At 34.5% G+C, this 14833-nt stretch overlaps 1 protein-coding gene and 1 long non-coding RNA gene across 5 annotated transcripts in view; one reads left to right on the top strand and one right to left on the bottom strand.

Moving 5' to 3' along the window:
- PRKAA1 (protein kinase AMP-activated catalytic subunit alpha 1) overlaps positions 1 to 11595 on the top strand; it is a 44585-nt gene extending 32990 nt beyond the window's left edge. For all 3 annotated transcript variants that reach the window (XM_061189212.1, XM_061189213.1, XM_061189214.1), the window contains 5 exons: positions 984 to 1071; positions 2833 to 3057; positions 5951 to 6437; positions 6550 to 6676; positions 8611 to 11595. In XM_061189212.1, coding sequence (XP_061045195.1) covers positions 984 to 1071; positions 2833 to 3057; positions 5951 to 6437; positions 6550 to 6676; positions 8611 to 8855 — 1172 coding nt within the window. In that variant the 3' untranslated portion in view covers positions 8856 to 11595. The remainder of the gene's footprint in view (positions 1 to 983; positions 1072 to 2832; positions 3058 to 5950; positions 6438 to 6549; positions 6677 to 8610) is intronic.
- Positions 4640 to 14817, bottom strand: LOC133090784 (uncharacterized). Of its 2 annotated transcripts, none has more exons than XR_009700810.1 (3): positions 14632 to 14817; positions 8741 to 8790; positions 4640 to 4717 (listed from the first exon to the last, which is right to left on the bottom strand). It is a non-coding gene; the product is annotated as an uncharacterized LOC133090784 (long non-coding RNA). The 2 variants fall into 2 exon arrangements; XR_009700811.1 differs by having other exon boundaries at positions 4646 to 4758.
- Positions 14818 to 14833: the final 16 nt, after the last annotated feature.

The following is a 14833-nucleotide window of genomic DNA, read 5'->3' as shown; positions in this document are numbered from 1 at the left end:
AGAGACTGGGCTGGAGTTATTCAAACTTTGAAAGCCAGAAGGCAAACCATATGAACAAAATTATTTTTAAAAAAAGAAAGTAAAATATCTTAAATAGAAAAGCATAGTTTCAGCTTGAGGAAAATTTAATGAATTTATTTTTCCTTTATTTCTTATATAAATTGCCATTGACATTATTAAACCTAAGATAAAAATGAATATCTACAAGTCTCTTTTTTTAGTTTCATTTCAAATCAGAGGAGATACTTATATTTTCTTCAGTTTTGTATATGTTTATATATTTTAATCTATAGAGATTCACTAAATAGTGCCCAACAGCTCTGAGCTACTGGGTTTTTTTGTAACTGACTAAATTATTTGACTTTCTTATTCTTTAGTTGTCATTATTTTTTATACATTGTATTTTTGAGGAGGCAGAGTTTTCTTTTTTTCTTTTTTTTTTGGCCGCACTGCGCAGCTTGCGGGATCTTAGTTCCCCCACCAGGGATTGAACCTGGGCCACAGCAGTGAAAGCACCGAGTCCTAACCACTGGACCACCAGGGAATTCCCGAGTTTTCTTTTTGTAGTAGAACTATGAAGGAACTTTGATATTAAAAATTATTATTTTTTTTTTTAAAGAATCAGGATGGAGGTTAATAGAAACTTTGAATTTTAATTCTGTTCTACATTTTTTTCTAGTAATTTCTATATTAATAAAACTTAAACATGCCCAGTTTATTCTATTAAGCAAAATAACCAATAGATTAATATGTACTCATTAAACTCCAACAATGCACTAACTTTATATGTTGAAACAGATTACAGATTTTATGGCATAAAGGCAAAATATTTGGGAACAATAAAGCCTGTAGGCTTCTGTTGAAGCAAAGAACAAAATGATGATTTATCACTTTAATGCAAACTCAATTTTATTGTTTAATGGAGTTTTGTTTTTATCTTTGTTCTTGGGAAATCTTGAGCAGTGGATTTTGTGCATTTTCAGGTCTTTCAAACATGATGTCAGATGGTGAATTTTTAAGAACAAGTTGTGGCTCACCCAACTATGCTGCACCAGAAGTAATTTCAGGAAGGTAGTGTTTGCCACCTCCTCCCCGCCCAATATATTTGTAATTGTCTTTTTTTCCTAGACTTTGTTAGTCTATAGTGTAATATTCAATTCTAGTGAAAGGAATTTAAAGCTTTTTCTTTTCTTATCCAGAAAGTATTCTATTTTAAGAATAAAACATTATAAGTGAATAAGGATTAAGGACTCCATTTATCGAGGAGGATGTTGGTTTGCAAGTCAAAATTATATTAGTTAGATGAGAGTACTTTCATTTTTTCCCCTGGTGGAAGAAACTGAAGGTTTAAAACTAGCAAGTTTTAAAGGTGAGACATTAAAAACTTGAATAATACAGAAATATCTAGTAGTAAGAAATAGTGTACTATTTGCTTAGATGAAGAATTAAAAGTGTAATGTGTAGCTTTAATTTTTCAAATTAGCTTTAGCTTTTATGATAAGGTACCTTGGGGAATTGGACTGAAGTATTGATAAAGTCCTCAGATTTTATTTAATTTTCATCCTTTAAATCTTCTGGCGACTGAAATATTTTAAGAATTCTAATCTCTCAATTTACTGACCACCAGCATTGAGAACATGAGGATCTTAGTATAGGGCAGCTTTTCGAATAGTTTAGATAACAGGAAAATTTAATTTTTTGAAGAGTAACTGTTCTTCACTATACTACTGAAATTGAACAAAGAAGCTAAAGTTTGTTTACTAGTTTTTATAATTAACTTTTAATAACTTTTCATTCAAACCATGTTTCTTTGTTTGAATGTCTTACATCCTGATTAATTTAGAATGCAGAAATAGAGTAGTATTTTCTTTCTATTTTCATAAGCTTGCTTGCCTAGACTGCTCAGAGAAATTATATTTGTGTTAAGGCATGGTTATGAGTAAGGCAGAAATATCTAATTTTAGATTTATCAAGGTTCATCATTACCTTTTTATATTAACTTACTGTTTATTATTTCATGTGGGTTGTCTAATTATTTTGGGAAGAAAACAATTTAGGACCTGGATACTGGGGGCAGTGTTAATTAAATAAACAAAAAGAAACGTAATTGTGCATATATGTAATGGGCCATTACTGAAGTCTAATTTTCCCAGTTTGGATAAGGTCTTTCTGTGAGGTCTAGATGTATGGAAACTTTTACTTTCAAAATAGTATTTATTGATCAGTTCAGTAATTTATTTGACCAATTTAAAGAAATCCTTTCCCTGAAGCCAGACTTTGAATGGGTTATCTAATTAGTCAGTAGCTGGTAAAGTCAGTAGGTTACAGTGTATTGTAAATAAGAGTTTAAAATCTTCTGTGAATTAGTTAGCTGGGCTTCATTCTACAGCCTCAGGCCCCTTTTACCTTGGTATGAGGTCTTGGGTTATTGCGGAGAGTGGGTTTAGAGTCCATCACTAAAGAACATTCTCACTTGATGAAAGATCACTTAACCACTCCTCTGTAACCAAAAAACAATGATTTTAAATTCAGTAATGATATGGTTGTTCCAAGTTTGGCCCTATTGATTGGATATCATGAGGACCCTTGTGAGGTAGCATGGAGAGAATTTTAGCTATAGTCTGTAACTTAAAAAAATTCTTAATTTTTGTTTTCAAAGATAATACTGATAGAATTAATATAGAATCTGTACGTGTAGTACACAGCAGTGACTTACAGAAACCATATTCTGACTAATAATTCTTTATGAAGTATCTATATTTAAAATGATAAATTAATTTACTCTTTAAGTTACTAATGATTGTTTAATCCAATTGGTATTTCCTGTTACAGATTGTATGCTGGTCCAGAGGTAGATATATGGAGCAGTGGGGTTATTCTCTATGCTTTATTATGTGGAACACTTCCATTCGATGATGATCATGTGCCAACTCTTTTTAAGAAGATATGTGATGGGATCTTTTATACCCCTCAGTATTTAAACCCTGCTGTGATTAGCCTTTTGAAACATATGCTGCAGGTGGATCCCATGAAGAGAGCCACAATCAAAGATATCAGGTGATAAAGCAACTTCATTATCAGATCTAATAGTATCAGTGATATAAGTGAAAGAAAATTTTGCAGAACAGTATGTACAATGTAATCCTGTTTTTATGTTAAAAATAGTGTATAGACTCATTTATTTTATTTTGATATTTAAGAACACATACTAACCTGGCTGCTTTAGGGAAGTAAGATTGGTAGGAGGAAGGGCTTTCACTTTTTTGCTTTTGTTTCTTTATTTGTTTTGAAATTGGAGCAGTGAACATTATATTACTTTTTTTTTTTATTCCATACATCTACAAAGTTGCTTTAATGAAATTCTGAATACAATATTTTTTATTAAAGTAAATGTGTATATTGTAACTAAAATAGAGGGGAATTCACTCTTAGCTAAGTATTGTAATAATATACTTGGGGTTCAGTAAGGAAAATATAATCTCTTCTAGGCATTTCAAACAGGATAATATCTGATCAGAAAAATAGGTGCTTACAAAATAAAGTGGAGGAGTTAAAGTCAGAAGTGGAGGAAGGGTGCTTTGAGCTGTCAGTTTTGTCACTCCTCACTAGTTCTTAGGACACCAGTTAGTACTTTTTTTTTTTTTAACATTTTTTTTAACTTTTTTTTTTTAATTCAAACAGGAAGTCACAAAAATTATAATCATCCTCATCAGTTCACTCAGTCCCATGTAATTAATATTTTTTTTCATCTTGATCTTTTGTTAGCACTTTTATGAATTCATCAGTTTTCCATTAGAGTTCTGAAAATGCTTATTCATTCAGTTCAGCAGTATAGTCAGTTACCAGAAAGCTGTACTTGTCAGTGTATTACCTTTTAATTTAAAAAAAGAGCTAATAAAAAATAAAAAGGACCCTGTTTGGGTATTAGATTTGGTAGTGATTCTTTAAGATTTTCTATAGTATGCTTCATGTTTGACTTTTACATATTCTCATGGGGACTAATATTTTTTCGTAGTAAATTTGTGTGTTGCTATTTGAGTTCTGATCCTATAAATTATTGTATTTTTTCCTTTTGTTCATCTCAAGGAATGAGAAAATTTTAATTCAATCAATGACATGTTTGTTTTTGTAGTAGTGTACATTGAATTACATATGAAATTACTGTATTGTAGGTAAAAAAGTCCATCAATTTTGCCAGTTGCAGATGGTTCCACGGAATAGTTTAAATAAGGCAAAAGTGATGATAACAAATCTCCTTCTCAAATTTGGGCAGGTCATTTCTGATGAAGATTTTTTTTTTTTAATTTTTATTTACTTATTTATTTATTTATTTATGGCTGTGTTGGGTCTTCGTTTCTGTGCGAGGGCTTTCTCTAGTTGTGGCAAGTGGGGGCCACTCTTCATTGCGGTGCGCGGGCCTCTCACTATCGCGGCCTCTCTTGTTGCGGAGCACAGGCTCCAGACGCGCAGGCTCAGTAATTGTGGCTCACGGGCCCAGTTGCTCCGCAGCATGTGGGATCTTCCCAGACCAGGGCTCGAACCCATGTCCCCTGCATTGGCAGGCTGATTCTCAACCACTGTGCCACCACGGAAGCCATCTGATGAACATTTTTTTAAAAACTGCAAATTTTGTTTCTTCTACCATCATTTTTCTTTCCTTTTTTTCCCTTATGGAAATTTCTCTTTTGGTCTTCCAATGGCTAGACAGCACACTTCTCTGAGATGGAGGGAGAAGGAAGAAAGAAGTCAGATGTATATCTGGGAATAGTAAAGAAGAAAGCATTAGGGTAATGAAGAAGAAAGAAAGATCATATGTAGAACTTAAAGCTTGATTCCTAAAATAGATAACTAATAAGGACCTACTGTATAGCACAGGGAACTCTATTCAATACTATGTAATGACTTATATGGGAAAAGAATCTAAAAAAGAGTGTATATATATATATGTATAACTGGATTCACTGTGCTGTACAGCAGAAAGTAACACAACATTATAAATCAACTATATTCCAATTAAAAAAAAAAAAAAGAAAAAAAAGCTTCATTCCTTTCCATTTACTCCATATGCTGCAGACTAGCTAAAAAACAGACTGTGAGTGGCAGGGCATGACTTTACCACTAGAGGAGAAGGACTAGTCATTCTGTAAAATTTATATTTCAGAATATCTTAGTGAGAGATGCTTTTTCTTGTGTTTTACATGTTTTTTCCAATTTAAATGAAATATGTGACAATTGGAAAAGACTTAGAAAACACCAAAAAAATTAGAGAAGAGAATTAAAGTGATCTTTAGTTCCATTACCCAGAATATAATCATTGTTCTTTTGGGTGTTTTCCTCTTTTAATGTTTTTAGTTTTAGCATATTTTTTTTTACATAGTTCAAGTCAAAAATATCCTTTTATATATGAAGTTAGGAAATCCTCAGTTCCTTCATTAAAATAAGGGGATATTATCTTCACAGAGTTGTTTGAAAATGAGGTGAGATAATATATAAGAAGTGTTTAGCCTAAAATCTACCACATAGTAAGCACTCAATGAATAATAGTTGTCTATTTTTGTTGTTGTTATATATTTTTTCACTTAACGTTATATCCTAAAGAGTATTATAATGAATCCACAGACTAATTTTGTTCTCTTTCTGAGCTGGAAATAACATGGTCTTTGCCATTTGTTCGTCATTGCTATTTGTTCCAAAACTTTAAAGTGTAGACACTTTGTTTCTGGTTGCTCCAGCAGTGTTTTCTCCCTCTTAAAATCAGAGGAAGGCTGGAGAATTTCCCTTAACATATACCATGAAATGTGAGCCAGAAGAGGAAAATCTCAGTTTTAAAAAAATGATAATACAGTATGAGTATAAATATAAATGAATTCATGTCCTAAATTCCCCCAAACTGTTACTTTCAGTCTCATCTCTCCTCGAAGTCCTTCTGACCCCTGCCGTTTTCTCTCAGGGAACATGAATGGTTTAAACAGGACCTTCCAAAATATCTCTTTCCTGAGGATCCATCATATAGTTCAACCATGATTGATGATGAAGCCTTAAAAGAAGTATGTGAAAAATTTGAATGCTCAGAAGAGGAGGTTCTCAGCTGCCTTTATAACAGAAATCACCAGGACCCTTTGGCAGTTGCCTACCACCTCATAATAGATAACAGGAGAATAATGAATGAGGCCAAAGATTTTTACTTGGCAACAAGCCCACCTGATTCTTTTCTCGATGATCACCACTTGACCCGGCCCCATCCTGAAAGAGTACCATTCTTGGTTGCTGAAACACCAAGGGCACGCCATACCCTCGATGAATTAAATCCACAGAAATCCAAACACCAAGGTGTAAGGAAAGCAAAATGGCATTTGGGAATTAGAAGTCAAAGTCGACCAAATGATATCATGGCAGAAGTTTGTAGAGCCATTAAACAACTGGATTATGAATGGAAGGTAAGAAAGAAAGAGCATTCTGATTATTAGCACATTTGACAAACCTGTAGTCTGTATAATGTTTTATAGAAGAATTCCTTTTGACTTTGTTTTTCTCTATACCATATGCTAGGTTGTAAACCCATATTATTTGCGTGTTCGAAGGAAGAATCCTGTGACAAGTACATTCTCCAAAATGAGTCTACAGTTATACCAAGTGGACAGTAGAACATACTTATTGGATTTCCGTAGTATTGATGGTATGTACATCACACAGAACAACATAGATGACATATTAGACCTTGTTACCTAATTTGGCATTTTAGTAAATCTTTGATTCTTTTGAAGCTTTTTGAATTGTTCCTAGTAATTCAATAGCAAAAGAACACAGAATATAAGATTTTGTGCCTTTGTTGACGTGAACATTTGTGTATCTTGTGAATAGTTTATTGTCCTTTTAAGATTATCTTCTAAAATCCTTAAAGCCTGATACAGCCTGATCCTAAAGTGATAGTTTCTGCTACATTTCTGTTTTTTGTAGTTCATTTTGGTAAGATAAAATGTTTTATTTAGAATAAATGTTGACTTCTAGTAAATGGTGCAAAATCATACCATGGTTTGAAATGTACATTAATTCAGATCTCCCATGCATATACACTCTTAAAACTAATTTACCTTATCTATTAAAAAGCCTGATGGAACACATTTGACTCATAATTCAAATAAATATCAATAATAATTCTACCCCAGCATTATGAAAGGCTATAGCTGTGTATATATATATATATAAAAATGTTCTCTCACAAACAGAACCTTTTTCTAAAAATTAATTAATTAATTAATTATTTTTGGCTGCATTGGGTCTTTGTTGCTGTGCGCGGGCTTTCTCTAGCTGCAGCGAGCAGGGGCTACTCTTCATCGTGGTGCGCGGGCTTCTCACTACAGTGGCTTCTCTTGTTGCAGAGCACAGGCTCTAGGTGTGCGGGCTTCAGTAGTTGTGGCACATGGGCTCAGTAGCTGTGGCTCGCGGGCTCTAGAGCACAGGCTCAGTAGTTGTGGCACACGGGCTCAGTAGTTGTGGCTCGTGGGCTCTAGAGAGCAGGCTCAGTAGTTGTGGCGCACGGGCTTAGTTGCTCCGCAGCATGTGGGATCTTCCCGGACCAGGGCTCAAACCTGTGTCCCCTGCATTGGCAGGTGGGTTCTCAACCACCGCGCCACCAGGAAAGCCCCCCAGAACTTTAATTAAGTAGAAGTTTATGGCACTTCTTCATTGGCCAAATCAATTGAATTAAGATATGTTGCCACTTTTGTTCATTTAAGATTATATGGAATTATTAGATGAGATTTACCTGTGAATTTTTTCTCTTCTTTGTAAACTCAAAGATAGTACCCACATAGTATCAGAAAGACACAGTTTTGAGCTATGATATGTTGGCTAAACCTGTTTATGTCTAAATGGTATTTTTCTTCTAACACTTACTAACGCAGTCTGAGATACAGAATGGGTTTTATTTTTTTCCATTGTATTTGGATTAAATTCATGAACTTTAGGTTTATTAGTACCTGGGTTTACCAATTGAACGGACATTTACTGTTTTTATATTGTGTTCCCAACTTAGGTTTTCCTTGATTTTTGTTCATTGGAATTGTTGTTCTTTTATAAGATCTTAAATCAAATATGAAGACAAAGCGGGAGAATGAAGAGCACCAAGATGAGAGTTAGGAGACTTGGGTTCTAGATTTACCTCTCTGTTCATTTGTCATTTAACTCTAAAGGGGTTTATGTTTTCTTATCAATAAAACGAGGAGTTAGATGAGATGATTTCCAGGATTCAAATTTTAAGTGCATTTATTCTATGATTTTAATATAGAAAGATTGACTTTTATTGCTAGGGAATGATGGTTATTAAGCCTCATTATTAGTTTATTGGGCTCTCTTAATCCTGGATTGCAAGACTGATGAGTAGCCAAATATGTACCCAGTCTTAATAAGTCATTAGCGGCATACATTGCTGTGTGTAAAAAAGGCAAGTGGCATAATACAGATTCATTGCCTCTATTTTAGGAGGTATTCAAAATAAACATGCTCTTGATAGCTGGTCAGTGATGTTACTAAAAGAAGCAAATTAAATACTATTAAAATTTGGGGGAGGGTGTCATGGATTATAATAAATTGAATTTTTTTTTTACCCAGATGAAATTACTGAAGCCAAATCAGGGACTGCTACTCCACAGAGATCGGGCTCAGTTAGCAACTATCGAGCTTGCCAAAGGAATGATTCAGATGCTGAGGCTCAAGGAAAATCCTCAGAAGCTTCTCTTACCTCATCTGTAACCTCACTTGACTCTTCTCCTGTTGACTTAACTCCAAGACCTGGAAGTCACACAATAGAATTTTTTGAGATGTGTGCAAATCTAATTAAAATTCTTGCACAGTAAACCTAAAACTTTGCTTATTTCTTTGATAGCAATAAGCATGCATAATAAATCATAGCCAAATGCTTCCATTTATAATCAAGTTATACATAATTATAACTGAGGGTTGGCCTTTCGGAATGCAGTTTGCACAGGGACTGGAACATGATTAATCGTTAAAAGCATAATGTGCAGAAATGAATTAAGATAATTTTGTTCATTGTTCAGTAGGCATATAGAATAATATAATATACACAATGAATTATAGTTCTCTCAGGCTCACTTGATTTTTGGCTATTTTATATTTAGTGTATACAGGGCTTTGTCAAATATTAATTTACCATAAAGGCCTTCATATATTAATTACGTGTTGATGTGTTATATATTTGCTTCATAAATTTATTCAATAAATATTTGCCTAGAATCCCCAGAGAACTTTATAGGTGATTTTGTTTTCTGGGCTCCTTAAATAGCAAGTATCTTCAACAGTAGGGACAGCCTGGATGATTCTTCCATATCCCCTCCTTAATATTCTTAATATTCTGTAGTGTATGGTAAGTCACCTTAAAGATATTGGACACATTTAAATTTTTTTCTTTCATTTGGTAAGTCCAGAACTTATATATTCAGATACTCTAGGCACTAAGTTTAATTTTACAATTTGTCCCACTATATTCTGTACGTAAATTGCTCTTTTTGTCACAAGAGCTGCGTTGCATATACTGTAAATAAATCATGCTGGTTTTGCCAATATCACAAAGTCCTCTGCTCATCATGTCAGTCAGTATTAAATGTATGCAAAAAGTTCTAGTCATTCAATCATGTATCTTTTAAATTGATTCAGTGCATAGAACATGTCTTACCAACTATTTGAAAAAAGATATGACTTTTTTTCCTAGACTTCATTATGGACATTTTTTAAAAGAAAAATTGAAAGGCTGTAAGGTGATCACATGTGTATCTACCACTTAGACTCAACATTTGTTAACATTTTGCCATATATGCTTTATCTATATCTGTATATAGATAGTTATATATATATGTGTGTGTGTGTATATGCTTTTTTCCCCTGAACCATTTGGATTTTGCAGATATATTCATCACCCCTCAACACTGCAAGCATCTCCTAAAAAATGATGACATTCTCCTAAAAAAAACCCATAATACCATTAAAAATTAATAATTCTCTAATGCCATCTAATCATGCATATTTAGATTTCCCCCGTTGTCCTACAAATTTATTTCAAACCAGGCTCCAATTAAAGTTTATACATTGCATTTGGTGTCTCCTTCATCAGCTATTACTTTATTATTGTTTTGATAAAATATGGAACAGATCAGTTAATTCTTCTAAATAGTCACATTTGCTTTGGATTTTAATTACTTTTTAAAAAGTAGCATTATGGAAACTGCCTAAAGTTGCTTAATCTTCCTAAAAGCTCTGATTTATATTTTCTTTTTCTTGCTCTTAGTATAATGCATTACATAATAGGTGTAAGAAAAAAATTTAGAGTCACCTCAGATAAAATTCGTATCATGTGTATGGTAATAAAAAATTACTGTGTCACCCATAATTGCCTTATACTATATTTTAACTTCAAGAAAAATTTTTTGGTATTAATTATTTTTCCATTGCAATGGAACTATCTTTTTTTCTCTTTTAAGACTCTTTGTATTGTAGTATTGTTTTTGGCCCCTCTGTAACCAGATGATAATGTACTCAAATGTCATGATAGCTTGCATAGTTACTGTAGTTGTAGATTTGGCTCCAGTACCCCTAGAAACATGCACTGAATTCAAAAGAAAAACCTTGCTTCCTTTTGTCCAGGGCTTATTCTATTCAACTTAGAATCTGAAAGCTGTATAAAATTATAGGAGTTCCATTTAAATATAAGTTCAAACTGTATTTATAACTTGTATGTGGCCCTCTGTTTTGAGGATATTGACTTCACGTAGGCTCTAAATGCAGCATAATGTTCCTAATGTTAAGAACAGAAGACTGTATTTTTAAAGCTACAGATTTGTATATAGAACTAAGACATCGTTGTAATGTCTCTATAACCTGTTGTGGGGAGCAGGGAACAAAAAGAGGAACCAATTAAATAGGACCTTCTAAAAACTGTTAATTTTGTAAACTGCTTCTTTTAAGTTATTGTGGTTCCTTTTAGTTACTGAGTTTTATTTTGAAGATATTTAAATATTGCACTTGTACAAATAGTATAATAAATGCACAGACTATTGCAGTAAATTCTTTTTTTAAGCTGGGATATTTGAAATGACAACTTTTGGTTGAGTATGTCAAGGTTGCATCAGAATTTTCAGAAATTTACTGTTGTTTGCAAATTCTTACTAATTGAAGATGTAAGGGAGTCAATGCAAATGATTTTTAATCTTTTTTTATTATCTTTTCAGCAATTTATATTTTTTGTGATTTTATGCAACCATATTTTTACTTTGTCTTGACAACTGAAAGATGTATAAGGTTTTTGCCAGAAATGTACTGTATACATAGTTTTAAATATAACAGATTTTACTGATATGTAAAATTTTTGCCATTAAAATAAATGATTTCTCACTGAGAGGAACTTTTCTACCAGGTTGGGGGATATGGGAGCTTAATATATCTAATTTAAAATAATTTCACTGAAATAAACTCCATTGCTTTTACTTTGATTATATTTTTTCTTTGGATGGTTCTGTAGTTTTTCAGAGTTTTAAATGATTTTGTACAAAAAGTCCTGCCCTCTCACCCTGCCCCCCCCCCCCCCCCCCCCACTTTTTGAACTTGTAGTGATACCATTCACACTGAATTAATGACTGGTGGACTATGGGTGGATGTAGAACTCCATGAACCTTTGGAATGAAAGAAAAAAATGTATTTAAATCTTTTCCCCTTAACTCCTTCCATCTCCTCCATCCACAACAGAAATCATATTTTCATCGTGAGTTCTCTTCACTAGATGAATGAAAGTCCACATAAAACATAACTATAAATTAGTAGTATGGTAGAAATCAATCTTTGTGGTACAATATTTCTGAGACTTGTTCATGTATGTCTTGACCAGAGTATATTTAAGGATACAATTTCAAATACTTTGATTTGGAAAATGGATAATAAAGAAAAACATCATTTTTCATCAGCTTACAATGTGCTTAACTTTTTTAACTTCTGGGAAAACTACATGGAAAAAAAAAAGGCACTTGTTATGGCCGACCATCTGTGCACTTTTTAAACAATGTGCCTAAAGTATAGTGCTTGAACAAATTTTAGCACTTGAACGTGGTGATTTTTGTCTCATCTAAATTAGTGAGTTTTTGTTTCATCTAAAAATTAACCACCTGAACAAAATATTAAGTTATATACAACAAAAATCAGAGCAGTTATCTTTGGCTGCTAACATTAGATTTGGTTAGAATTCCACTACTGTTAGAATTCAATCAGTATGAAATCTTATATGGCATTGTTGGCAGGGCTTGTGTTAGATTGCTGACATTCTGAATCCTTAAAATAGCTTGATAATTTTAACAGAACACAGTACTAGACTGTTATGAACAGCACATAGATTGTTCTTTTAGGGAACTTACAAATTACTCTAAGTACCCTGACTGAACAAAATTGTACAAGAAATTCTCTTGTCTGAAAAATAGTTATTGAACTGTTTTATTTATTGTAAACAAGTAGGCTGTTCTATTTATTGTGGATGACAATAAACGTTAACTATGACAAATGTAGAGGATTTCTAGCAACTTGGAAGATGATCATGTCTATACAGACAGCATGGGAAATTATATAAATAGATGCATTATGATCATAGACCAAAGTAAGTAGGAAAGTGGTGGGTGAAGTGTGAAAACTTAGTGTTGGAGGTCGCCTTTACTAGGGTAGAGTGGATCAAGATTAAGTTATTTGAGAGATTTAGGAAAGACTCCTTTTAGAAAGGGGTACAGCTTCGAGCACCGTTTAATTATTTTACTCTGCAAACTATATCCCCTCATAAGGCAACTATGAACCAAGCACTACGAATGTGACCATAAGGCATAAATCCTGCTCTGAATGCCTTGTTAGGGAGATACATATATTTTAAAGAGTTTTATAGAGGTATAACATATACAGAAAAGTGCACAAATCATAAAATATTTGGCTTGATGTATTTTCAGTGTTTTAGGTTTGCAATGAACATGGCCATGTAAACCTCTAACCCAGATGAAGTAACATTGCCACCACCTTAGTAGTGTCTTTTTTATTAATATCAGAAGTGATATAATATCAGAAGTGGTATACTATCACTTCTGCCCTATCCTACAGGCAACACAGAACAATCCTGGCATGATGTGGGAAGGAACTACACAAGAGTATGAATGCCAGGTAGGGATCATAGGTAGCTATCTTGGAGGTTGGCTACCACAATTGTGTATTGCTCATTTTGAAAAAATTGGTTCACTTCCACAGTTCTTACCAATGTTGAAACATTTAATCCAACAATATATTATAAATAAAAATCGCATCTGATACCACCACTGATCTCATCGGAAAAATCTGAAAGTACTGGGAAGCTGGCAAGATCACTGTGGCAAATACATGTTTTCCAGAATGATGATTTTTGCTTAAATTCTTGAATTTTATCATTGGTAACTGTCGATTGTTTTCCTTGATGTAACAGGCTCCCTTTGTTCATTTTCACAAAAAGGCCTGTCAGACCCAAGCCTGAATAACCAGCAGGGGTGTCAGCCCTTCTAAGTAAAAGTTGTATTCCACAAAAAAAGCGTCTACTTCAGTTTATAACGCTATTTCACGAGTGCTTTTATCTTGAGACATCATACTTCAATATACAGCAAAAGTACTTTGTACCTCCCATTTTTGTCACACAATATTAAAAAAAAATGTGTGTACTCAAGGGTCATTTTAATGAAATAATTTTTACTGCTTCTTCAAGGACATTGAGGGACTGCATCTTTTTTTCCTTACAATGAGTGTGTACAGTGGTGGAGAATACAATGAGTACTAGTACAGCTTGGTAGCATTGCCCTGATTCGGGCTGAGGTGCCAGTGGTTTTAGCCACCATTGCTTTTGCACTCAGCGCAAATGTCAACATTGTGAAAAAAGTAAATGATGTCTTCATGTTAGTATGAAAATAGGGATAGCTTTGACTTTGAAAGGATCTTGACGACCCTCAGGGGGTCTGAGGATCACCTTTGGAGAATCCTTGCTCCCCATCAGTGGTTCTCAATGGGGTAGGGGTGGGGGATCCATCTTTTTTGCAGGGACATTTTCTCATGTCTGGAGACATTTTTTCTTGTCACAGCTGGTGGGGTGGGAGTGGATGCTAATGGCATCCAGTGGGTAGAGCCCAGGGATGCCGCTAAACACCCTGCCCCGCACAGGAGAGGCCCCCTTCTCCCAACAAAGAATCATCCCGTTGGAAATGTTACAGCGTTGAGGTTGAGAAAAACTGGTCTACAAAAATGATCCACAGCGACATTGAGAAATCAAAACGATCTTAATTTTTCAATTTCCTAAACACTTCCCTGTATTACATGTCCTCACTTTTTTTTTATTTTCAAGACAGCTACTTTCGGGCCATAATTCTTTCTTCTTTAGAGAAATTGAGTCCAACTTTCTTGGGGTTTTTTTTTTCCCCGACAGTTGAGCCACGGCCGTACCCTTTTTCAGTCGGGTTTGCCTCTGTCTTCAGCGTCTGGACGACCTCATCAACTAGGTTGTAAACTCCTTTAGGGAGAGTCGTGAGTCAATGCTCTGGATTCCCCCCAAATCGTTTTCCCGCGCCTCTTCTGCTTTACCTGCTGACCGGATGGACCTCGTGCTACCGCCAGGGCTGTCCTCTCCGCGCGCACTCAGCCCGCGCAGCCGCAGTTTCCCTCGCTCCCGAGCTGTGGGCGCCCGCGCGCCGACGCTCTCGTCTGCCGATAGAGGGCGCTCCTGGCCCGGGCGGCCCGGACAACCAGCCTCGGAAGGTAATAATGGGGTGGGGGCGGCCGCAGT

Source organism: Eubalaena glacialis, chromosome 4 (genome assembly GCF_028564815.1).
Source record: "Eubalaena glacialis isolate mEubGla1 chromosome 4, mEubGla1.1.hap2.+ XY, whole genome shotgun sequence".
In the NCBI taxonomy this organism is placed as follows: Eukaryota; Metazoa; Chordata; class Mammalia; order Artiodactyla; family Balaenidae; genus Eubalaena; species Eubalaena glacialis.
Note: the sequence above shows the minus strand (reverse complement) of the source record. Positions and strands in the feature narration are given on the sequence as shown.